Source organism: Cuculus canorus, chromosome 25 (assembly GCF_017976375.1).
Source record: "Cuculus canorus isolate bCucCan1 chromosome 25, bCucCan1.pri, whole genome shotgun sequence".
Classification (NCBI taxonomy): domain Eukaryota; kingdom Metazoa; phylum Chordata; class Aves; order Cuculiformes; family Cuculidae; genus Cuculus; species Cuculus canorus.
This window is the reverse complement of record NC_071425.1, coordinates 7,457,870-7,483,022: the sequence shown is the minus strand read 5'-3', so window position 1 is coordinate 7,483,022 and position 25,153 is coordinate 7,457,870. Positions and strand designations below refer to the sequence as shown.

The following is a 25,153-nucleotide window of genomic DNA, read 5'->3' as shown; positions in this document are numbered from 1 at the left end:
TATGGAAACAGTCTGGCCATACATACTTCAGCAGGTCGAGCTGAACCTTTGCTAACGTATGAGAGGGTTTTAGTGCTGCTAGCATAACACAAGTAAGATATATGCACTAATATTAGGCTTTTCTTGGCTGGGCTACTCTGGGACATTTCTGAATGAGCACCATTTTGTCTCCAAAATTGTAAGCTGAAGGTCTGGTACTATTTTGTCAAGGACAGAAGCCATTCATGTGTTTTTTAGAGCTGCTTAGAGCGATTTCTTTGATTTACAGTAGGCAAAGGAAAGATGAAGACAGAAGGTGGCTGTTAAAGAGAGATGTGATTACATAAAGCAATTTGCTTTTCTTCTTGGTCTGATTTCAGCTCTCCCGCTGAGCAGAAGGAGCTGTATTCACAGCAGACGTCTCCAGCGCAGACTGGAAAAGCTCTGGTACCCATGAACTGCACAGCATCTGCTGGGCCACATTTTGCCCTCAGCTTGCAATTGTGAAGTTGAGCTCATTTTGTTGACAACAACAGTTTTCCTCAGGACTTACACTATTGTAGTCAAGATTAAAAGTTGGTCCCTTAATTTTAATAGTGTCGATTACAGTATTAGTCCAACTCTGCTTCGATTTAGCTCATATGTGCTCCGATAACTGCACAATGTATTTAACAAAGCAGACATTTTCAGAAGACTTTTATTATCCCAGGGACCGTGCTCTACACGTGGACCAGCAGAAGAATTAGGGAAAAATCATCCCTTTCCTTACCGTGGAAGGAGAACCTGAGGACACCATGCATTACTGGGGGCTTTTCAGAGTGATGGCTTCTCTTCTCTTCCACCAGGTCACCCTTTGTTCCAACACCGAGAAGACGTATGAGCTGGCACTTGTGGTGGACGTGGAGGGTGTTGGCAAGAATGTGTCAGCATTGCTCCTCACAGCCAGGTATCAGAGATTTCCTTGCAGCTAATCATCTCTCCTTGTGCACCCAACCACCAGCACACTGCCTTGCACGCAGTTTGCTGGCTCCAGCTTCCAACAAGAAGCACTCCCTAATGGGCCAGCTCTGCCCAACCAGATATGAGAACAGCAGTGCTTTGAAAGCAGCTTATATTGTGAAGCACTTAGGCTTACTGGATAGGCATGACCCTGAGCCTTCTTCTAAAGGGAACAGTAATTATATTCATTATTCACTCGTTTTTTGGTGCTTGAGGTGTAACAAATATCCAAAGGGCTGCCTGTCTCCTTCCTGCAAGTGCTGGACATGTGTTGGGTTGCAATCAAAATGCAAAACTTGTTTGGGATGCAGTGAGCCTACTGAAAGCTGGAGTATGGTTCAGTTAACAAAGGCACGTGCGAACGGGGAAGGGGCTTGTGGCAGGACTGGTGAGGGAAAAGTCAACGTAGGACATCACAAAGGGGAAAATAGCCCTTGGTTTAGAAGGTGAGGTCAGGTTTCTCTGCTTTCTCTCATTCCTTTGAGCATTAACGTTATCAGAGCTAAGCTAAACGTTTCTTCTGGCTGCAGCCAGGTTCAATCCTGTTGTGCTGCAGTGGGTATCTGTTTAATTACAAGAGAGATGAGTTTCCCTCTCCCAGGAATTGCTGTCCGGTCAGTGCCTGGGCTGCAGTTTTGTAAAACAAGTGCAGATGGGAACAGACAGTGTATGGACACAGGGGAATGGAACTAGGGGAGGGTGATCACCCACTTGCGTAAGGCAGGTGGTGTCTGGTGCCCTCCATCGCTGGAACAAGTGGCTGAGTTTTCAGGAAGGGCAACGGCACTGTGAAAGAGGAGAGAGTCATTTTTACTGAGATACTGGAGTCTTGCGTTCCCTGGGCCTTGGCGAGCACTGAGCCCTGGTGGAAAGGCTCCCTGAGAGCTCATGTCTTGCTGGAATTGTTGGGAGGGTCCTTGCAAGACTCGTGCAGCAAAGGTGCCCATCAGGCAACTCCGGCTCTGCCTGGGCACCTGGCAGTTTCTGTGACACTGAATCTCAGGGTTTTCCCCTCCTTTACAAGAAGTTATTGAGTAAGGAGTTACAGGTGGTTTATTGCCATAGGGGTATCAAATGTCTGTTTGGCAGTGACAAATGTGTTATGCTCTGTTTCATGCTGTTCAGGGGGTAAGCAAATTCTGCATTCTCTCGGTATCTCTAATTCCCTGTTGGTCATCTCTGCCTAGATGCATAGTTCCTGCACTGCGAGTGCTCAACCCTGTTGTGACGTTTGGACAGTGCTTCCTGAAAGTCCCCTATCAGCAGATGCTGACTCTTGTGAATGACAGCGATGTTCCAGGCTGCTACAGGGTTCTTCCTCAGGTTTGGCATTGCATCCACCTCCTGCCCTCAAATGTTATCGAGGGGGTTATTAGAGCAAAAATAAGAAGGGATTTGGCTAAGACCTTGGTGAATTATATTCAGGTTGACTCCCAAGTTCATATTCCTACCTGAATGTAAACTATTTAGGAATCAGTTTCTCTCCTAACCTTTAGGATGCTTTCATGCAGGAGAACTTAGAGGGCTGTGAAAAACTGCTGCAAGGAGGCTGCCAGTACAGAAGTGGGTATTTGTGGATGAAGCAGCTTCTGGACCTCCTCAGGGTGCTATGCCCAAGCTGATCTCTGTTTTGTGCCTTTCTACTTTCTCCTAAAGGTTTTTCTAAAATCTGTTAATGGCCACTCTGGTAGATGTCAAGAAGTTTAAAGTTTCCTCTGAAGCTGAGTTTGATTATGTCCCTTATAGGACCACAAGGATGCTGCTGCTGTGCGGTACTCCAGCTCCATGCCGTGCGGGATTATCCAACCTCACAGCTTGGTGGAGGTCCCATTTACACTGGAAGCCCAGACGATAGGAGAGCAGGACACTGTTGCTCATATTGCGGCATGTGGGAGTGAAGTATTCCCACTGGTGAGTGCTACAGGAGATGTGTCCTGTTGTGTGACTCGTTCTGGGGGGCGCAAGAGTGTGTAGGGATTCTTCCTGGGGAAAAGAGGCCTTGTAACACATGGCTGGTGTGGATAAGGACCAAGGGAATTCGTGTCATGAGCAACAGCCAGTTCATAGAGAATAGGAGGATGGTGTTCTCTTAGGTCTCCTTGCCTTCCTACTCCTGGAGGGATGAAATGTCCATCAGTGTGCATGGCTTCAGTTACTTAATTCACCTTAGTAGATTAATTTTGGCTCGCTCTTGCACCGTGTCCTGCCAAGGGATGAGTATTCTCCTGCTTCTCCTGTCTGAGCTGTCTAGTGATTCTGACAGCTGTTGCTGCTGTTTCTGGGTGTCAGAGAGCCTTGGAGGTTTGACGTCATGGAGGCTGTTTTCTTTTGTGGTTAAATTATGCTCTGTGCCCTCAGTGAATTGTGCTGTATCTTGGCAGTATTGGGAGTTTTGTCCATTCAGATCCCACTGAGGTGTTTGGAATCAATGAAATCCAGACAGACTGGATAAATTCTCCTATCTTTTTTTAATGATGTGAGGAGGTGGTTTAGCAAAGCGATTTGCATTCCTTCTCTATGGACTGTGCCGGTCCTGCAAGAACAAAACTTTTGGGTCTCAGACTGTCAAAACGAAAAACAAAATGCTGCTTGAACGATGTAATCAGTAATGTCTATTATTCATATCATACCAGGAGCACATGTAAGCATAATCAGCAGCAACTGACTGGCAAGATCTCTACTCTGAAGAACCTGCTTTGCTCCTGGCTTGTGTTGGTTTCCAGAGGGTTGGCTTTGAGGGTGTTAAAGAAGTGCCTCTCCAAGTGTGGCTGTGCAGCAGCAGAAGTCAGGGAGAATGGTTTGGGTCAAGGGAGAGCAGGAAAAGGGCTGGGAGCAGGCACACGGGAGGAAAAGAAGAGCTAACATGTGGAGGAGCTGTGGGAAAGCAAGTATGAGAATCTAGACTTCTTCATCTGCTGATAAGGGGGAGACTGTGGCTTTCAGATGGGATCACTCCAGGTCTCAGGCTTGCTCCAGGCCTTCTGTTTCAGGGTTACAACACTGCAAACTTCAAAGAGCTGTAATTATCCTTCAGTCTAGGAGTGCTCTTAGAGCTGTCTGACCTTTTTAAACTTCCCCTGTTCTTTTTGATGTCTCCTACATGCTTTCTGGAGCAGGAAATCCACTTGGTGAGCGTTGGAGAAGGACCAGTTGTCTACGTCCATCCGAGCAAGATAAATTTTGGCAGGATTCAAGTTCTACAGGATGTTTCCCAAACTCTCTACCTCTCCAATCAGACTCTCGCCCCTGCACCCTTCAGGGCAGAGATGGCAAGTATCTGTGGGCTATTTTCCTGCAAAAAAGACTGCTCCATAGCACCCCGTGACTTGATTTTTATATACAACATTTCCTGTCAGAAAGAAAGCAAACTGTTCCATTACAATGTGGCAAGAGGAGCCTGGCTCTGGGGGCATTTTTACCAGGAGCAGCCCTCAGTAAAACAGAGAGTTTGCCTGGATATTCGAGGAGGAATGAGCCTAGATAATTTTGACAAAGTTCTCCCTTTATTTTATAGAAGGTATTTAGCTCTGACAATCGTGCTTTTGGTGCTCTAGGAGATCAAGAGAACCCTGTAGCCCATTGCTCCTGACAGGGCACAGGTTTACCTCTGGTTTACCTGTTAACACCTGCTTTTGCTTTATGTCAGACTCCTGTTCACAACAGAGACCAGGAGAGGTATGACGCGGCAAAGTACAGCTGCATTTTTAATGCTGGATTCTGCTTCCTCTTCTTTTTTTTTTTTTTTTTTGTCTGGATTGTTGCCAGGCTGTGATAGATGGGCTTTGTCAGAGGGTAGACTTGAACATTCACCTTTGGAGCAGAGCTGTCAGGTCTCCTTTTCAAGTGAGCCACCCTGTGTCAGGACAATCAGAGGAAGAGTTGCACATTAATGTCAGTGAAAACCTGGCATCCACCAGCTTAGAATGAATGCGCTGGCTGGATGGCCCTCAGCTGATGGCAGCACAGTGGGTGTCATTGAGTCTTGGGCTCAGCTACACATGGGGTGCAAAGACAGCAGCACAGGGCAGGTGGGATCCTGTGTGGTCATTGAGTCCCCAGTGTTTACCCTGTGCCAACCACTTTCCTCCATCCCATTTTCATCTTGGTTTTTTTGAAGACTTTCTTTTGCAGGTCTAGAGGACAAGCGATATGGAGCTAAGTTTATTAACTTTGCCAGCACCTGGAATAATTTGGATGGCTTTGGGATGCTCCATGCTGGGATGCAGGCACACAGATCTGACCCGCTCTCCATGCAGGGTGCAGTCAGCCTAAGGATTTTTTGTAGCTGGGGTACCCACAACATGCTGCTGGACCCTGAATGCTCAGCCAGTTCTTGTTTCCCTGCCCTCCAGCTCCTCTTATCCTCACTATTAGCAGATTTTGGGGTTTGAGGTTATTATAATGCTTCCAAGTCGGTTTGGTTTTCTGATGCTCTTCTCCCTGGTCTGGCTGGTGTCCTGTTGGAGCTTGGTGCTGCCCACTTGACAGACAGAAACCCAAGCTAACGTCACGTGGATCAAGCACTCTCTTGGATCGTGTCAGGCCTCCAAAAGAAACCCCTTTTCTCTTACGGTATTGTGGTGTTTTGGATGAGTAGTGCCTGTTGTCTCAAACACGGCACTGAACTATGCTGGACACTTGGAAGGCATACATCTCCATCCCAGTGCATTTCGTGCTGGGGTTGAGGGGAGCATCACATGTATTTCCCTCTGCCTGTTGGAAGCTTACTCCCTGTGAATGTGATTTTGGATGGGCTAGTGTCCAGTACTCTTATTGATCCATCCACAGAGAGAGATCCATGAGAAACCTGAGGAAGAAAGTACTTGGGAAGCCGGGGCCGTGCCCACTGGGCACACAGCTTGCAGTTTTCTTTCTGCTTATTGCTTTACTGCCCTGCTATAAACATTTATAGCTGGATTTTCCGAAGCAGAGGGCACTGGGGCACCTCACTGCAGTTGCTGATCAGTGGGAGCAGAGCATATCAGTCCTCCAGGGACTGTTGAGAAGCACTGCCGAGCTCTTGGGTAAGAAGACTTTTGGGCTTTTGGTCAATCGGTTTTGTGGAGTTGTTCCTCAGGATCTCAACAGCATCCCTCAGCCATGTGGCTGCTGCGATGAGATTTTAGCAGTCCTGGCTTTGAGCCTGTATGCAAATCTGGCCACTGTTGGGAGGAAGCCAGGAGAGGTGAAGTAGCTTCTCTTAGCCCACATTCTAGAAGGGAGAATGGAGGGGGGATAACCTTCTCCTGAGGATGAGCATCCCTCAGGTTGAGCAAAATCGAGTTAATTAAGTGATTCTGTTAAAAGAGGGTAAAAATAAAGGCTGTAAAAGCTCCCACTTACATTTCCAGAGACTTTAGCTTAGATTTAGGGAAATTAACCCTTTGTTTTTTACCCTCATATCTTTAGTCCTTCCTCTTCCCGCGCCTCACAGGAAACCAGGGTCCATGGTTTCCCTCCTCAGTGTTTGGCTTGTCTTGCAGGTTGGCAAATGCTCACGCTGGAGGATTGAACCCAGTAACGGAGTGATTCCCCCCAACACTGAGCTGGCTGTGGCTGTCATAGCAAACTTGGATGACACTGAGATATTAAAAGACGAAGTGAAGGTGTTCATAGAAAACAGCCGTAGCTACATCATCTCCATCCAGGCTGTTGGCGCTGGTACCACGATTGTGACTGACAAACCCATTACTCCGGAGCTCAGCTTGGGGCCCCAGTTCAGGTAGAGTATGTCTCAGCTCCTGTTCCTGCTGTGGGCTCAGCAAGGAGGATTTTTGCTGTAGTCCTTCAGGCTCGTTCTCTTTCTGTGCTCGAGATCTTGGCTCCATTTCATTGACACTACAGGAATTCCATTAGAAAAATTTTATGGTCATGTGAAAGTTGTTAAGACATCCTCAAAAGGCACCAAAATGGAAACCAGTTGCTGTATCATCTCTCAATTGCCGTTAGTTTTAATGCATTTATTTCTTTACTTTTTTTTTTTTCCTCCAAGGATACAGCAGGTCTCAGAAGCCTCCAGCTGGAAAATGCTACATAAATAGCACTAGAACAAACGCATTTCCATTTGCAATAACAGTACTTGCTTTTTTACTGTCTATGGAGCATCATCCTGCAACAGCAGAAAACCTTGGCAGTAGCTTGTTAGCAACTCCTTGACTAAATTAATGGTGCTGTTTTATTTCTCCTCTGCCTGGGATTCCTGAAGGAGCAGCAGATTTTTTTTTTTTTTTGACTTGTGCCATCCCTCAGTTCACTCATTTTTATCAGGCTCCCCTATCAGGCTGCTCTTTATTAGACTTACTCTCTCCTCCTTTCTCCTGCTGGCTTTTCTCTCTGTCTTCTCCATCAACACAGCAGTGGCAAGCAAGGGTGGCTGCATGACCAGCTCTGAAAGGGAGAGGAGGAGAAGTCTGCTGAGGTTGGGCAGGATAAATTGAGTGTTAATTGAAAGAACTTAGGTGTAGGAGGGGATTCACTGATCCTGTGTCTGAAACCAGGCACATTCTTACAAGTGGGAGCAAAACGGTCTTTTCAAAGCTGCTCTTTGCCTTGGGTTGGAAACGTTTTGGAACAAGAATCTTCTCGAGGTGGCTCTTCCTTTTCCTTGTTGCAAGGAGGGTACTTAGTGCCCTGACACCTACATTTTTTAATAGAAATGGCAGCGCCTGTGACATTTTCCATCTGCTTCTTTTCTAGCCTGATTCCCTTCTGTTACCGCTTCAAGGTAACAAACAAAGGACGACACACCCATTTGCTCTATTGGACAATGGAAGGGTTTTCCACGTTTCGCCAGCGTCACCATCTCCCTGCCCTTGGTAGCACCAAGGCTGGAAATTCCTCCCAGAACTCCAAATCTACCTGCCCCGTCTTTAAGCCTCGACCGCTGAGGATGGAATTGATGCCAGGCAAGAGTATGGACGTGGTGCTGGAAGGCTTCTCCAGCACTCCAGAGGTGAGGTGCCCCACAGGAACTGATTCTTTCCCATTGGATCACCTCCACTGGGACTTCTTCAGCAGCCCCTTGACAGAGAAGCCTGAGAAGATGGGCAAGTGCTTTCTAGACACTGTTTTAATGACACAAGTTACCACAGCAGCAGAATTTGCTTTCCTTGCTGGCTACCATCAGTTGCTAAGGCTTTTTCATATTTCTATAGCTACTGTAAACAGAACTTGCTGATACTAAAATACAGGCTGAAGGGAGCATTGCTACTTCAGGGGCAGATGGCAGGTTACAAGGTGCCATGTGCTGAGGCAGAAAGGAAAGACAGAGTTTTAGGTTTAGGGAGTGTTAGGAATGGTTGGACTCGATGATCCAATGGGTCCTTTCCAACCTTGTGATTCTGTGATTCTGTGATTCTGTAAGCTCCTGCTGATAGTAGTGTTTTGGAGGGTATTTTAAAGGGTTGTCTTAGTGGTAGCTTGAGGGCACTTGATTACTCACCTAGCTGACTGTGAAGTGAATGTCCCTGTACAGTTCTGAGCTCCAGGGGGTTGCTGAAGAGGAGTAAAAGGTACCAGAAAGGAAATAAAATGGCCAGGGAACTGGTGAGGGTGTCCTGCCTGGAAAGCCAAAAGGGCTGAGTGCAACCAGCTCCTGCAGTCAAAGCCAAGACACCGGGAGTGGGCTTTGCACCTTCCTTTGGTCTGGAGAACTTAATGCTCTTCAGGCGGGTCAGAAGTCCAGCTCCCTGCATTGCATGTGCAACACAGGTGACTTTGAAAGCTGTAGGCTCTGAGGAAGAGTTGGGCTGAGGTACTGTACCAGAGGAAAGAGTGAGAAATGAAAGGAGTAATTTGGAGAAGTGAAACCACAAGAAGTCAGGAAAAGGTCTTGACTAGAATTGCATTCAGCTTGAGCAGAGGGTTTCCCTGTGAATCGCAAGATCTCTCTTTCCCAGGGAGATTTCTTTTAAGACTGACTCTAGGAGGGCACTGTTCATCCTAGGAATGAGTGATTCCACTTTCACTGGAAGGCAGGCTGGCTATTTGGGGTTTTTTCCGCATATCTTTTTCCACGAAGCTTCCAAGGGAAGGTTTGCTGCCATAGGTCCTTCTGCCATCTGTGTCCCTAAATCTAGTTATATATTTTTTAATCAGTTCCTGCAGCTTTCTGTAAGCATAATATAGCAATGGGGTACATCAAAACATTAATCATTTGGGGCAGTGATTATTATAGCTGTAGACAGCACATGGCTCACGAGTGAATTTGTGGATGTTAGGGTGTAGCTGTATGGGCATTTGAGTGCAGAATAAATAGGATGCAGCGTAAAAGGAAAGGGGGCTATTGAGGAAAGCAGTGGCTATAACTATATGGCAATAATACCTGCTGGTGGTTGATGGCCAAGGTCCCATGGTACAATTTCATCCAGGCTATCAGTATCCTTTATGCCCACAGTTGGGTGGTGAGCAAATGCGGCGTGTTTTCTGGATGCCCTGCTCACACCCACTGGGTGACAAGTGACTCTTACCCACAGGTGGTGAAAGAGCGGCTGTTGTGTCATGCTGTCGTGGGGAGCAAGACAGGAAAGGTGCAGATAATGCAGGTGGATGTCACATGTGAGTTCATTGCACCTGTTCTGCAAGTGTCCTCCAGAGAAGTCACTTTCCGGGTGGTGAAGGTAAGGCTCTGGATTGCGTACTGGCAGTTAAAAGCGTGACTGGTGACTGAAAGCCTGTGTGATGTGTGCACTTGTGTTCAAAGGAGGAAGTTAAACAGCTTCTGCAAGTCCCTGGGTCTTTGGTGGTTGATTTGAGTGGGACTGAGCTTTTGCCATTAGCATTCAGACAGCTATTTCGCTCCTCTGCAGCTAGGGACAGTCTTACCAGTTCTGTTCTGCCTTTCTTGATATGGAGACAGAATTGAGCTGCTGAGTGAGCCTAGGGCACAGGATGAGACGTGGGACCCATGAGTACAGCATGTGCTTTGCACAGCCACCTCGTGTGCTGGGACTGCAGGTGGGAGAGCAGATCGCTGCAGCTGAGCGATGCTAAACCCCTCCTGAGGTGCTTTGTAAAATCACTAGGGATGTTTTTAGAGATGGGACTGCTTTTTAACTTCATCTCGGTTTTACTTTGGTGACAGCTGCTCTGGCAAGGGGGATCATGGCCGTCTCTAGAGAGACACACTCATAGAGAGATGTTTTCAAGGATGCTCCAAGGCGCAGTGAAGTCTGTAGGGCAGCTGAGAAAAACTCAGCTCTGGATTCCTGTCAGTTCCTCAGGTTGATGAAGAAAACCTGTCATCTCTTGTTTCTCTTTGCTTTCTCTGCTGTTAAAGTGGATTTGCATTTCCCCAAGCCTCAACTTCTTCAAAGGACCTGCAGATGTCCCTCAGCTGCAGTAGTAACACCAATGCAGAGCCCTTCAGTCTCTGGAACCTGACTCCTGCATCACCTTTCCCTCTCCTGTGAGGCCTCTGAAAAAGAAAGACTATTTAATGGTTTAGCTTCTGTTGTTTTCAGGTCTCACCTCCATTCCTAGTCATACAGAGAAGCACAAAATCCTGTGAGCAGGCAGTTCAGGTTTAATTAGAAGTTTTTCAGCTATCCCTAATGTCTGCCTGTGGTCTGCTTGGTGCCATGCAGTCCAACTTATCAAGTGCTACAACACTGCAGCTGTTTGATATCAATACATGCAGAACTAGTTTTTCAAACACTCTCTGTTTTATACAGACCATGCAGGAAGCCCAGAGCATTGCATAAACAAGAAGAAACAGCTTATGCTGAGCTTAGCTTTGAGGCACGGAAGCCCTGTTACTGCCACAGGGGCAGCAGAAGTCATGTTGCTGCTGGACTGCTGAGGTTTCTGGCTGTCTGTGTATGCATGTAAAAGTTCAAAGCTAACCTTCGTCTACTACGGGCTACATGGTGATTGCGTGTCTCCTCTGACAAGAAGAAGAATATGAAATTGCTGTACAGGAGTGAAAATCATCTTGTGCCATTCTACACAAGAGAGGATAAAAACTAGAGACATGATCTGGGCTCACTTTCTGGTTTTGATATTGTTCAAGCAGCTGCCTCCTCTCAGAGTTCTATTCTCTCATCTGTGCCTGAGACTATTTCCCTGTTCCCCCAAGTGATGCTGTTGTTTCTAAACATGAAAAGCACCTGATATATTTAGAGGAAAAAAAACCTTCTAGAATGATGCAAACTAATAGAAATAGAGATGAAAAATTTGAAATGCATCAAAAAGGAAAGGAGGTCCATGGCCACTTTAGGATGTTTTCTCTCATCTTCTGTTTCTGTAGGGACCCAGTGACGTCCTGACTCTTCGGCACAAGCCTGTTTCTTTAAAAAGCCTCTCACTCCTGCCACTCAGCATTGTGTTGGCCTTAGAGCAACCATTCTTAATCTGCGATGCGGATGAGCAGCCCCTCCCTGCAGATGTTCAGGTGAGTAGCCATGGAGCTTCCTGCTGGTGGAGATTGAACAGGAGGAGCATGGTGGGTCATTTCTGTGGGGAGGCCCTCCAGCAGAGATGTTTATTTTTCGGTGTCGGCGGTAGACTGGCCTGGACTAAATCATAGAATCACAGATGGTTTGGGTTGGAAGGGACCTTAAATCCCATCCAGTTCCACTCCGCTGCCATGGGAAGGTTACCTTCCACTGGATTGGGTTGTTCATAGCCATATACAACATGGTCTTGAACACTAGAGTTGAAGCTGCCGAAGAAAAGTAAAGATCATCTGAACTGGGGAAACATCTTGGCTCTAACATGAAGAGAAAGGAGCAGGCAGCGGGGTCTGGGCAAGCCATGTGGTAAAGGTACCTCTTGGAAGACATCTCAGCACTACAGCAGCCATCTTCAGATAACCGCAAGAGCTGCTTGGTCTCTTTGAGGGCAGCTCTTCCTTCAGGAAGGCTGAGGAGCCTGGTGCCTGCCCTGTTGTTAGCGAAAGGTTTTGGACATAGACTCTACTAAATACATGTTGTTATAGGCATGGCCGCCACTGCTGTTCCATGCCGGTGACTGGCCCCAGCAAGGGTGGGGATGCAATGTCATTAGGCTTGTGTTGAGCAGGAGGCTAAAGGAGTTCCTCAGGAGGCAGGGCAAAAGTTCCTGGCTTGCCAGTGTGCTCATTTGATTATGTATTTATCACACAGCTTTTGTGGTCCCAGAATTCCGTAGAACAAGATTTATTTCCTTCTTGTACTGATGCAGAGCGCAGAGATGTGAGCCTGAGATTGTCTCAGACAAGAGTCTTGTGGTGCTTGCAGGCAGGCATGCTCTCTAGAGGAAATGAAGGATGAACTGAGAAGCCCACGTGGAGGTCCTGCTTTGAGCATTTACACGTTTTATGCCATCAGACCTTGGGAATTCATCACACTGGTGGTTAATACTCTTCATCTCCTTGCAGCACGTGAAGCTGGAGGCAGGGGAGGAACTTCATCTCTCCGTCAGATTTAACCCTGCTTACGAAGAGGGTCTGAATATCCGGAAGGTAGAGAAGACCCTGAAGATAAAGTTTCTTGAGCACCCTCATGAGGAGCAGGTCACGATTCGGGGAGAAGTCTACTTTCCGAATCTCCATATCCCAACCACAGCCCTGGACTTTGGCTGCATCTTGAATGACACTGAAAATGCACATTATATCGAGATGACCAATTGCAGCCCGCTTCCCGTGCGGTACCACTGGGTGTTCCTGACCAACAGCCCAGCAAGCCAAATGAGGTATCTGCACCTTTGCCCTTTCCTTAAAGCTTCTCTTCCTGATGTCCTGTTTGTTCCTTGCAAAGGCCAAGTGTGTTTTCTTTGGATCTGACAAATTGCTTTCAACTTTCCCTTGTGAAAAGAGCACGTCCCAGCTGTGGTCAGGGTAGATGCTCAGGGAGCAGGTGATCTCCACCAGTTTGATGCTGGGAAGGCGGCAATTTTCTCCAGCTAATCTGGGTCCATAAGACCGTACCAACCCCTTTTCACACAGCCCAGAACCTAGAATCCTGCTTTAGTGCTGGAGCTTTGAAGCCACACTTAGACACCTGGAAACCAGATCTATAGTGACCTCTTTTTTTTCCCTGCCAATGCAATTTGTTGTCATTTTAAGAACTTACGCAGGCACTGCCACTGGAATGATGTGCTGCTGTCCCAGCCTCTTGTTGGTTTGCTGTAACCTCAGTACTGGTTCCCTGGGAAAGCAAGCTGATGTGGAAAGCTGCTTTCTCAGACCTTTGTAGCCTTAGGCAAACACTACCTCGGTGAACTGAGTTTTCACCTGTGAAACTGCATGACACATTCGAAAACCAACTATGTATTCTCTTCCAGAGAAGAGCAACGAAGCTGGTGAAGGGGCTGGAGAACAAGTCTCATGATGAGCAGTCAAGGGAACGGGGGTTGTTTATCCTGGAGAAGGGGAGATCTTATTGCTCTCTACAACCGCCTGAAGGGAGGTTGTAGAGAGGTGGGTTCTGGCCTCTTCTCTCAAGTGACAGGGGACAGGACAGGGGGGAATGGCCTCAAGCTGTGACAGGGCACATTCAGACTGGATATCAGGAAAAAAATTTCACAGAAAGGGTCATCAGGCACTGGCAGAGGCTGCCCAGGGAGGAGATCGAGTCACCATCCCTGGAGGTATTTAAAAGATGGGTAGACAAGGTGCTCAGGGATATGGTTTAGTGGGAGATAGGAATGGTTTGACTTGATGATCCAAAAGTTCTTTTCCAACCTGGTGATTCTATGATTCTATGTTGGTCAAACTATAAACACAGTTCTGTTGGTAAAATGAGCCACTGAGCTGCTATGCTGAATCATTTGCCAAATTGGTCCTCAAGTGGTTGGGATTTAGAGACCACTGGGGAGGTGATAGTGCCCTCAGTAAGTGCCACATCAGTGGCACTTTGTTCCAGCAGAGCTGTTGCTCTTTTAGCATGAAGTGCTGTTGGAGCTGTTGTTTTGCAACCAGGGAATACCTGCTGCACAGCAGGGAGCTGGATCTTGTCATTGCAATTTGCAGTGTATTGGTAAAAAAAGTGACCAAATCTTTCTTCCCCAGGATCAGTGGGCTATTTAATTGTGAGTCTCTGCCTGGAGGTGCTCGATGTGTCTTTCCATGTTGCTGGTGACCTTGTGTGGCAAAAGTATCCAATGCTGGGCCCTGTGGATGCCCTGGAGTGGTGCTAGGCTCTCTCTGGCCAGGGCACAGACAGCTGTGGGATCCATTGCAGCTCCTGCCTGTTTGCACTTAGAGAAAAACACCAGCATTGCCGCTTGCTTGTAATGCCCCACAGCTGTGGGTAACTGTCAGTGGAAACAGTCAGGATAAATACTCAGCACAGCTGGAAAATTTCTGGCTTTGTGTGGGGAAGGCAAGGTCCACAGATGTGGGTGCATTCATGAGGACTGGGTGGGTCTGTAATGGCTTATTGCTGACTGGATCTGCCCCCCCCCCTCCCCCCATCTGTCTCACCAACTTGCACAATTTGTGTGAATTTTCCTTTCCTGCTGCAGTTTTTACCTCCACACAAGGTGTTAACCTCTGTGCTCTTCCATATCTCCTTGCAACCATTTGCCAGATGCTTGCACCACCACTACAGCAGCAGCATCCCTGGGCAGTCCCAGGCATTGACCTGCTCCATCCTGGCTTTGGAGCTGCAGGCTCAGACCCATACTGAGCTCACACCATCAGTGCCCACCCAGGGGCCACATCCTGCTCAGGAGCTGCTTGTGCAGGCTTTCATCCCTCCCACTGCAGGTCCACGATCAAAGTTATGTTCTTTTCCAGGTTCAGCCCTCCCGTGAGTCAATTTTTCATCAAACCCCAACCACCAAAGGAGGAGAAAGCCCAGTCAGAATGCTCAGCATCTGCAGAGGGCAGCTCCAAGGAAAGGAGTGTGGATGCAGATGACTCCTTGGAAGCAGAGGTACATTTTCTTCCACAGCTACAGACAGACTTGGCAGCACTGGACACGGGGTTTCTGCAGGGGAGAAATAGAATTGTTTAGGATAGTTTTGCTTGGAGAAGCCCACTCAGAATCACATACCTCTGTTGGATTTGGGAGGGTTTTTTGTTTCTGTTATTACAATATCATATGAGGCTTTTATCTGCATTGTGTGTTGCAAAGGCTCCCAGTGTCCTTTCTGTATGAAGCTATGCCAAGTACTGATCTCTGGGTACCGCCTTCTCAGCTCCAGCTAAAACCACCCTTTTTCACTTGTCTGCCTTCCCTCATGAGCCGGTGTTGCAGTGCCACAGAGCCGACTCTCACAGAACGGGATGTCATCCAGAGGGACCGGGACAGGCTGGAGAAGTGGGGCTGCGAAAACTTCATGAGGTTCAACAAGGCCAAGGGCAAGGTCCTACACCTGGGTCAGGGCAATCCCCATTTTCAGTACACGATGGCGGATGATGTGATTGAGAGCAGAGAAGGACTTGGGGTGCTGGTCAATGAGAAGCTCGACATGAGCCAGCAATGTGCACTCACATCCCAGAAGGCCAACAGTATCCTGGGCTGCATCCAAAGCAGCATGAGGGAGGTGCTTCCTGCTCCTCTGTTCCTCTCTTGTGAGACCTCATCTGGAGTACTGTGTCCAGTTCTGGAATCCTCAGCGTAATGTTAGAAACACTTATTCACTGGTAAAATATTGAAAAGGACAAAGTCTTCAAAGCAAAGTAAAATAAATATATTTATTTTACAATTCAGTGCTGAAACGGATGCCCTTCTAAAAAAGGCATGCAATCTTACAAAAGCAGTGGGTTTTAGACAAAGAACCATATAAATCCTCAAAGAATGCTCACTGGTTTTTGGAGTATCTGACCATGTCCAGAGACTTCCCTCAGGTTATCTCTTGACCTAAGACAACTACACCTTACAAGACAACTTAAGCATATCAATAAATTTTTGCAGCCCTGAGGCGGGTTATCTCTTGACCTAAAACCAGCTACATCTTGCTAGACAACTTAAGCATCATGCCTGGAGGTTGTCTGCATATTATCTCTTCATACAAGAAAGATTTATATGACAAGATAATTAAACATACAAAGCAGCTGCAGCAAAACATTAATCAATTCTCACAGAGGTCACATTCTTCAACTTTGAGATCAGTAACAAAGCTCTCATTTATAAATAGGGGTCGGAAGCCTCAGGGACAAGCTTCCTTCTGAAAGGTGGCACCTCTGAGATTAAACATGCACACTCAGCTGCTGCAAGACAAGAGAAACCTTCCGCAAAGTCCGGCTATGCTTCTTTCTTTGCCTTAACCGCTTTGCCTGAAGCCTGCCCCTCGGTGTGCTCTGCAGTGCCAGGCTGGGCAGAGGGGCAGTGCCGGAGCGGGCACCGCTCTCCCTGCTGGGCGGAGCTCGGGGCTGGCGCTGGCTATATATAGCCAGCTATATAGCCCTCAGTCCCACTGGTGGCCCTCAGTGCTGCTCCCAGAGCGGCTTCGTGCCCCTCCAAGCATTCCACACAGCACTGCTGAAGCAACTGGTCGTTGGAGGGGTCGTGTGGGTCGTGTCCCGGGGCTGACCGAGGACATTGACTGCATAGCAGATATGGAGGACATTATTCATCTCATCTCTAATCGGGTGGTTGATAGGAAATTTCTGCAGTAGATTTTGCTGTAGCATCTTGAGAGGGAACAGCCTGCAAGTCAGAGAGAGTGAAAAGCGTCAGGAGTCAGATGAGCTGGGCTGGAGTCCACAACTCAGCTCCAATGGCTTTCACCTCCAGGTCTCGTGTTTCTCTAGAAGCAGTCAAGGGTGTTTTTAAGGGAAAGTTCTGCAGCAGAGAGAATTTATTGCTGCCAGGAAACCTCCGAAATGACTTTAATGTAGTGTGTTAATTAATGCATGAATTGGTGAATATGGGAGAACATTTTTCATGTAGTTCCTCCCCAGGAAGGTGTAATGGATGGGAGATGACATGAGGATGATTTTGCCTGTGTTTAAGGAAGAGGCCTCTCCAGCAACATCTGTCCTTTGCTCCAGGCCATGGCTGCCCTTCTGAGTCAATTTTGATGCTTGACATCTTGATCTCTCCTCTCCTGCCTTCAGGTTTTTCACATCCTGCCGCTATACGGTGTGCTGCAGCCGAGTCAGAGCCAGCGGGTCGCGTTCACCTTCTTTGGCCGTGCAAACATTGTCGCCCACATCATGGCACTGTGCAGGGTGGAGGGAGGCCCAACCTACGAGGTTGCACTGAGCGGGGAGGCTTCACTTATCAACTACCTCCTGGACATCACAGAGATTGACTATGGGCTGCAGGTACCACATACTTCTCTTGGCAGAGGTCCTTGAAACCATCACCAGCGGGTCTAGGGCTCTCTCCCCTCCCAGCTACTTTGTTGGCTATATGGCTTGGAAGTACAACGTTTGAGGGATACGTCCTGTATCCAAGCTGTTTTTTAGTGGCCATCCCCACCCCCCTCTTCAAAGTAACTGACACTGACTCTTTGGGTAGGGAGGATCCCAGTGCCCATCTCCAGAGGAATGTGTTCCCAAGACACTGATCTGCTCCTAAAGCCTGAGGCCCGAAGAGATGGTTTTTCTCCACATGCTTTGCATGTGGGTGCCTTTTCTGTAATGCCTTAATGCCATCTTCTTTGTTTCAGCTGCTAGAGCACACTTTAAAGTGCAGAGAACTTGTATCCTCTTGGGTTTCTTTATCCCTGATCTTCATGGGGTTGGTTTTGCCCCTCTGCGTGCTGCCATAAAGACCTGTTCCTGTGTAGGGCAATGAGGCACCTACAGCTGTGGGTTCCCCAGGTTAAGCTGGGTGATCTGAGCACCCCCATCTCCTCTGCCCCTGCTTCTCTTCCGTGTTGTGTTCATTTGCTCTCATCCCAGTGAAAGCAGAAGGAGTTTCCCAGCATCAGCCCTGTGTCTGTAACTCCCCACTCCTCTGTGCTCTCTTCAGCTGTTTAACAAGGTTGCAGAAGCAGAGGTCACCCTGCGGAACAATGGGAAGGTGGGATTCACCTACGCGGTGTTAAACCCCAGTGTGGCCACTGCAGACTGCCCACAGCCCCGTGAGCCCATGGTCCTCCCCAGCACGGTGAGTACGGAGGATGCACAAGTAGTTAACCACAGCCCCGTGTCCGGCTGCCCAGGAGGGACTGTAGGGGAAAAAACCAGGGGAAAATAAACAGAAAAAGAAAATGAAAAAAAAACCCTGATAAGTAGTGGGAGAGGGAAGGCTGTAAGCAATCGCTGCTGGGGGCAGAGGGGACCAAGATAGCACAGTCCTAACAGTCCTACTAGGTCTGCGCTGGGGGAATGCATCCCTGCCAGTCCTCTGAAGGACGTGCTGCATCCTGGTGTAGGAGACCTTGGTTTTTGATACAAGAAAGCTAGAAGGTGGTGTTGTCTGATACTTTCTCAGAGTTGCCTTCTCTTCTCAGAGTGTCTGTCATCAGAGCCATCCCTCCACCAGTCCCTCTTTGGTGCATTCCTCTTCTTCTATGTCTGCAGGGTTACCTTGGACCTGGCAAAGAGCAAGTGCTGAAGGTCTACTACCTGCCAGGAGTGCCTGGAGTCTTCTTCAGGACTTTCCAAGTCCAAGTGGGTTACCTGGAGCCAGAAGAGATCTCCCTGAAAGGAGAGGGAAACTTTCCCAGGTTCTCCTTGGACCTCCCCAGGAATATCAAAGGTGAGCACTGCCTGTCTGCTCCCCCAGAAGGTCCTCTGTTCCCCACCCCACCTGCTCCATGTCTTCCATCCCCAGGGCAGCTCACACCCACTCCACCAAGCCTGCAGGTTTCGGGGCTGCCAGACCAACACTCAGCCCTCTGGTTGCTTCCTGAGTCTCTGGCAGATGAGCCTGTGGGCTTTGCCCCAGGAACCATCCTGCAGAGCTTGCCAGTGTATCTGTTGGAGTCCTGGAAAGGTGATGGCTAGATAGAAATGCTCAGGAAAGCTTTAATAGAGGCTGTCAGGGATTTTGGCAGGGTTGGATTTGCATGACATTGCAGGGGATGAGATGCTTCTTTGTGGAGAGGAAGACTGAAGGGGAGTGGACCTCAGGATTCAGAGGGGAGCAGCAGGGTCCACTTGCGATACATCGTTCAAGTAATGTGTTCTTGGGAGAAGCCAGTGTTGGGAGAATGGGGCTTCCAGCTCAAACAGGAATGGCACTGTGCACATGCTTCTATTTGAGGATGTTTTCTTCCTTCAGGAAATGAAAAATACGAGAAGGTCCTCAAGGAGGCAAAAGAAAAGATGGAACAAGACAACCAGAGAGACCAAGCAAATGTTCTGGGAGAGGCTCTGGCTGCGGAGGCACCAACAGACGGCTCAGACACCATGGTGAGAACAGCTGCTGCCCTGTTTGGCACATGCCACCCTCCCTCTGGGTCATTTGGTCCCCTTGCAGCCCAGAGCAGGCTTCCCAGCGTCCTGCTGGCGCTTGGGACCTCCTTGCCTGCACCTGGCTCAGCACTGCCCTAGGAGCTGCCCACCTCTGGCAGGTGTCCTCCTATAGCCACACCAGTTTCCCCACTGCCCCAGGGAGAGATCCTAAAGGCTATGCTCAAGTGATTGAGTGTATGGTAGTCTGTGATGGAGATGCACGTCCCCGCTGGGATATTTGTTGCTCACAGTCCAACCCCTGCCAGGTATACAGAGCATAATACCAGCAGCCTCACTGCACCCTGGGATTATGCTGTTAATGTTCATCTCCAAGAGCTTTGTTGTGGTTCCATTTTCAAGAGGGATTCTGTCCAAGCTGCTTTGGTATTGGCTGGGGGCAGGCAAATAACTTGGAGCTCTGGAAGGTTCCTGGCTTGTCTGTCTGTTTGTCTGTTTGCCAGATAAGCTTCCGTAAGAATCACTGGGCAGGTGAAGAGGCTGGAGTTCTTTTCCCTTGAGATAAGGCAGAGAGAGTAGAAGGTGTCACAGGCACTGACTAGTGAAACAGGAGGACCCCATTACCCCTCTCAACAGGAGCAGGGTGGGATCCTCTTTAAGAGACCATCCTGTGCTCTGGGAAGGATCCTTGTTAACCAGGCACTGTCTTTCCTTTCCTCAGTTGGAGCCTTGGCTACAGATGCGGATGGAGGACTTGCTACTAGAGGAACATGCCCTGGAGCAGCAGAAAGCTCTGGCCTCCAATGCCCCAGAGGACAGTGGCTTTGACCAGCATGCTCACTGGAGGCTTCTTGAGTAAGTAGGGAATGCCGTACCCTGTCTCCATGTGGCCTGAGGGTGACACCCAGCAGTGCCCCTGTGCTCCTGAGACCTCCTTGTGTCTGCGTCTGCAGAGCTGGGGACTTCAGAAAGGAGCTGATCCTGACAGCTTTGACATGCTCCTTGTGAGTGGATGAGTGTCCTCACTTCCACAGTGCCACCTGGAGCTTTGGTGCTCAGCTCCCCAGAGATGCTGGGTTCTGCTCTTCTTGCTGAGGGCAGGGCAGTGCAGACCATCAGGGCCTTCCAGATAGCACAGACACTACCTCTGCTGACCAGCTCTGAAAAAGGCAACTGTTTGAAAAAGACATCTTTTTTCCACCTAGCAGACCACACTAAGTCAAAAGGGCAGGGGATCACACAGGTTGACAGACCCTTGACAGACCCAAAATCGGATGGCTTGAATGTTGGTGGGCCTGCAGGGCTTTCCTTGGTAACTTGGCCTTCCCTTTGCTCTGTCATGATGAGGCACGGGCACGGTGGGCTCCAGGAAGAAGATGCTCTGCAAAACAAATTAATTGATGTGCTTTCCCGAGTAGGATTGCTCTGGAAAAGGACCTTCCCAGGAATCCTGTAGGTGTTAATGACTGCATTTACTGTTTCTGCTTTGGGGACAGATCTGGTTGCAGAGCAATGAAGATTTCCTCTGCGGGCAAATCCTATTACAAGGTCCTGAGCCAATTTCAGGCTTAGCCTGTTCACCAGGCTTAGCAGTTTCATTGAGACCAGTGGAGGTCCAGGGAACTTATCTAGGATGGATTTTTGTAGCAGAAGAACTGTGACCCGTATCCATTTTGAAGTGATTTTATTTTAAGGTCCCATGGGTAGGTGGTAAAACCTTGGACCCGTATGTCCCCATGACTTACCATGTGGCCTTGGGTTTCACAGATATGAGTTGAGTTTTTACAGCAGTGAATAGAAACAAATCCACTATATTTGCTTCCTCCGTTTGCTTGGAAATGTATCCAGCCTGTGGTTTAAGGACTGTCCTTATTCCTTCTTTCAGAGCTGAGCTGCCTGAGTACATCTTGGACTTTGGCTACGTCATTCCTGGTAGCATCCACACGCACACTGTGACGGTCACCAATACTGGGCATTTCCCTGTGTCCTTCCACATTGGTGGAAGGGTCCTGCGTGGCACAGGTAACCGCTACTGATGAGACTTCACTGGGGCTTGAAGGAGTTGTCTCTGACAGATTAGCTTAAGGCACTGGACATGGGGAGTTTTTTGTCTTTGTTTGTGTAGCTTTTTCCTTCTTGAGGCCCTCTGCTTGGTGCTTTAGAGATGGAGTTCTCCTGGGCAGCAGTGCCCAGAGATTGGGCCTGCCTGTGACTGCCGTAACACTTTATTGTGGGGCTGGATTGGGAGACCGACTTGGTCAGCATTTTCTACTCTTCACTACCATGAGCATCACCTACCTTTCCTCATGCGCTCTGTGGGCTTGTGTTGCAAACAGATGGACCATTAGTGGTTGGGAAGTGCTTTGTTTAAAGTTCATAATGTTATGGCACTTCAGCTCAGAAGTGGCACTTTATTGAGAGAACAGCCTCCGAGGTCCTCAGTTGTACTGAACAAGGCTTCCAAACCAGGCCTCAAGCTGAGGCTACAGCACCACCAAGCAGTGACTTGCTGTGTCTGAAGGGTGGTCAAGTGTCTCCTCTAAGTTGTTTTCCAGGGAGCACTTTGGCACGGAGGAATCTTAGCTGGAAATTCTCCTTTGGAGAGTTCTGTGCATTCTTCCTTGGGATACCTGATGAAGGAATTGCTGGAGTCTCTCAGCTGATAGGTTTCCTTTTTTTACCATGTGGGACCCTTTTTCCTTGTGCTGGGACAAGGGAGAAAGAGTGGCGTTCTTCTCCACAGGTGCAAAGGGTCCTTCAGAGCTCCCAGCCGGGACACCCATGGCCTTAACATGCACGTGACATGCTCATGTTGATTGTGTGGCTCAGCTGCTTTATCTTCCTCTGTTCAAGGTTTCAGTGTGAAGCCAAACCGCATAGAGGACCTGCCCTGCTGCAAGACTCAGACATTTGAAGTATGCTTTGACCTAGGAAGTGCCAACCTGCCTCTGGGAGAAGTGGACAGGCTCCTGCCCATCAAGGTACCACCTGCTTCCTCAGATCCCTGTGCCTGCACTCCCTCTCAGGGCAGGTGGCAGGTTAGGGACAGCAGCAGATGTCGCCTGGGCTCTCAGCTGGATTCTCTTCACTAGGTAGCAGAAGGCCCCACGTTTCACATCCGCCTCCGTGCCAACGTGACTCTGCCATCTCTCTGCCTCTCCAAGGACAGCCTGGAGTTCTCCGCTGTCCAGTGTGGGCAGTGCCAGGAAGAAACTGTCCAGTTCCATAATCAGCTGGAGGTTCCCTGTACATGGTTCCTCACCATCAATGAGCCTGTTAAGAAGGTAAGCATAGATAATGTCTAACATGTAACTTCTTGGTTGATTTTTCTTTGCCTCTTTTGCCTTTTCTGCCCCTGCGGCTGCTTCAGCACTTGGGCCACAGCTCATTCAAGGATGCTTTTGAGGGTTCAGCGCAAGGCTGGTTCACACCTGGACGTGTTCCTGAGCTGGTGCCTCACTTCTCTGCCACCTTCACCCATTCCTCCTCTTCTGAGAGCAGTGCCTCCCCATCTGCTCACTCTCCAGTTCTAGGCTAGTGGTGGCTGGAGCTGCTTTGGATGTGGGTGCTCTCAGCACCATGGCAGTATCTCAGAGCACTACGGGAATTGAGGGTCTGTCCTCCCAGACCAAGGAGACGTCACAGTATGTTTTTTGTGCTCAGGTGGACAAACAAGTGCGAGGGACTGTGCGTCGGAAGATGCTCCAGGAGCCAAATAGCAAGCCCCATGTTTTCACAGCGCTGCCCTCAGCTGGAGTCCTCTCACCAGGACAGCGATGCAACGTGCGAATCAGGTTTTCGCCCACAGAAGAGGTGAGATTGGTGGTTATCATCCCCAGGAGGTCTGGCAGGGCAGTGTGGTAATGAGAGCCCAGCACAGGGAGCCGGAGATGAGTCTGCCATCCCATGGAGCTTTCTGCAAGCCCCATACCCACTGTGCCTCCGTTTCCCCTGGAGCACTGTCTTCTGAGAGGCACTTTGAAATCCCCATGGGGAGCTTGCACGGAGAGCATCAGGGCACTGCAGTCTGGCTCCCTCTCTGCACGTGGTGGAAAGTCTGCTCACCCTTGCCTGGGTGTGTTTGCAGGCTGCAGTGCCTTTGTGCAGAGCAGCTGGCACCCTCACAGGGCATGATAACCTTGGAAGGACTGAGCTAAGCTAATCCTGCTGCTGGTACCAGCGGAGAAAATAGCCACCAGACACCTTTCTGGGCATGGCAGGACAGTCACCTGTAGTGGTTTGCTGCCAGCAGTCCCCGTGGCTCTGGCACAGCCTGCCCGCACACTGCCAAGTAGTTTTAGAGTCAGCATAAATGATGGAGCAAGCATTCCCGAAGGCAGTTTGCATGGAGCCATGGTGATTTGAAAACTGGTAGTGTGTAACAGTGTGGCCACAAGGGCTTCTGTGTTTTGCAACAGTCCCAGGGATGTTTTAATTGCTAGTAGAGATGTGTCTTGTCTCTGGCTTTGACCAGGCAAGGACTGAGCAGACAGGAAGGGCCTTACTTCTATCCAGTGAGACCTCATCTACCTCTTCCATGTAGCTGATGTTTGCCTGATGAAGCAGTGCCAGGACTGTGTCTGGGCAACGTAACCCTGAGGACCTTGCTCCAGAGCATTGCACTCCCTCATAACTAGGTGGAAACATCTGATAGACAAATTTAGATCATCCAATACCCAAATATCCAGTTACACTTGACACTAGGACTTGTCTCAGTTACTTGGAGCCAGCATGCAGATGCTGTAGCCCCTGCTATAAGTAAATATCTGTTTTCCATTCACTTTGGTGGTACTAATAACTGCCCTGATCTTGGGGCAAGGGTTGATTTTGAGACCCTGTCACGTGGAACTTTACAGAAATGAGCTTTCTACACTTCTCTCTTTTCAGAAGTCGTACAAAAACATCCTGAAGATTAACATTTCCCAGAGCAGCCAGCATCTCCAGCTGCTGGTCTCGGGGCATGGGCTGAAGCCACAGCTGGAGTTCTGCCCCAAAGTGCTTGAGCTGGGACCATTGCTGCCAGACGGCCATGGGGTGGAGGGGACAGTGGTGGTGAAGAACCCGTGCAAGTTCCCCATTGAGTTTTACTCACTGGAGTTTGACAAGGAGTACCTTGCCGAGGAGCAGGTGAGAGGGAAGGTCTGGTCCCATGGGCATGCTGCTGTAGCTTCGCAGTGCTCCAGTGTTCCCAGGCTAATGTCAGGGAGATGGAGGCATCTTCCGGACAAAGTCTGGTGATGTTTCAAGGTCAGCCAAGCTCTGCTGGCAGGCTGTGGAGGGGCTTGAATAGTTTGTGTTGTTGGGATGAAGGAATGCAGGAACAGATAGGTTGGCTGGGGAGTCTGTTAATGCAATGAAGGTCAAGAAACACGTCCTGTGTATGGTTTCTCTTCCCCCTGCGCACAGATCCTGCGAATGCTGAAGGAATACAATTCCCAAAACACCTTGTTGCTACCTCCACGCGCCCCGGGTGAGAAGCTGCCCGTAGAGGTGCTGGAGTACTATGAGGACCAGAAGAGGCTGCAAGATGAGCAGGCAAAGTCCGGGACGGTGGAACCAGCAGGCCAGGCCAACGGTGAGGCTTTGGCATTTGGACTATCCTGGGTGTGGACACAGCAGGGAGTTGAGTCCACGCACCCTAACCTTGACCTTGGTCTCCATGGAAGGCCCGTGCTTTTAGCAGCCACCCATTCCCCAGCGTGGTGGAGGAATTCCCAGATGAAACACACATCCTCTGCCAGCCCTAAGCACAGCCAAAGCTCATACCTGGCTGAGGAAATAATCAGGGTGTCCCCTTGTGTCCCTCAACGACAAGTAGGATGGAATGAGTTCTTCAGCCAGCAGGACCAGGTCCAATATCGGTAGCTATTTTATATTTGCTCCTTCACAGCAACAAAAGCACAAGCTCAGAATTTCCGTGAGGGCAGAAATAGCCTGGAG

General features: G+C 49.0%; 1 protein-coding gene across 1 annotated transcript in view; it reads left to right on the top strand.

Annotated features, from left to right (window-relative positions):
• The window catches only part of LOC104057256 (hydrocephalus-inducing protein homolog), a 75,356-nt gene that overhangs the window by 23,708 nt on the left and 26,495 nt on the right, over window positions 1–25,153 (top strand). The window contains exons 14-34 of the mRNA XM_054088060.1: window positions 825–925; window positions 2,166–2,301; window positions 2,725–2,889; window positions 4,095–4,247; window positions 6,462–6,700; window positions 7,675–7,930; window positions 9,453–9,596; window positions 11,225–11,368; window positions 12,335–12,648; window positions 14,696–14,834; window positions 16,964–17,173; window positions 17,826–17,963; window positions 18,380–18,557; window positions 19,083–19,213; window positions 19,935–20,068; window positions 21,099–21,235; window positions 22,067–22,194; window positions 22,306–22,497; window positions 22,877–23,026; window positions 24,101–24,340; window positions 24,620–24,788. Of these exons, the coding sequence (XP_053944035.1) occupies window positions 825–925; window positions 2,166–2,301; window positions 2,725–2,889; window positions 4,095–4,247; window positions 6,462–6,700; window positions 7,675–7,930; window positions 9,453–9,596; window positions 11,225–11,368; window positions 12,335–12,648; window positions 14,696–14,834; window positions 16,964–17,173; window positions 17,826–17,963; window positions 18,380–18,557; window positions 19,083–19,213; window positions 19,935–20,068; window positions 21,099–21,235; window positions 22,067–22,194; window positions 22,306–22,497; window positions 22,877–23,026; window positions 24,101–24,340; window positions 24,620–24,788 (3,598 nt within the window). The remainder of the gene's footprint in view (window positions 1–824; window positions 926–2,165; window positions 2,302–2,724; window positions 2,890–4,094; window positions 4,248–6,461; window positions 6,701–7,674; window positions 7,931–9,452; window positions 9,597–11,224; window positions 11,369–12,334; window positions 12,649–14,695; window positions 14,835–16,963; window positions 17,174–17,825; window positions 17,964–18,379; window positions 18,558–19,082; window positions 19,214–19,934; window positions 20,069–21,098; window positions 21,236–22,066; window positions 22,195–22,305; window positions 22,498–22,876; window positions 23,027–24,100; window positions 24,341–24,619; window positions 24,789–25,153) is intronic.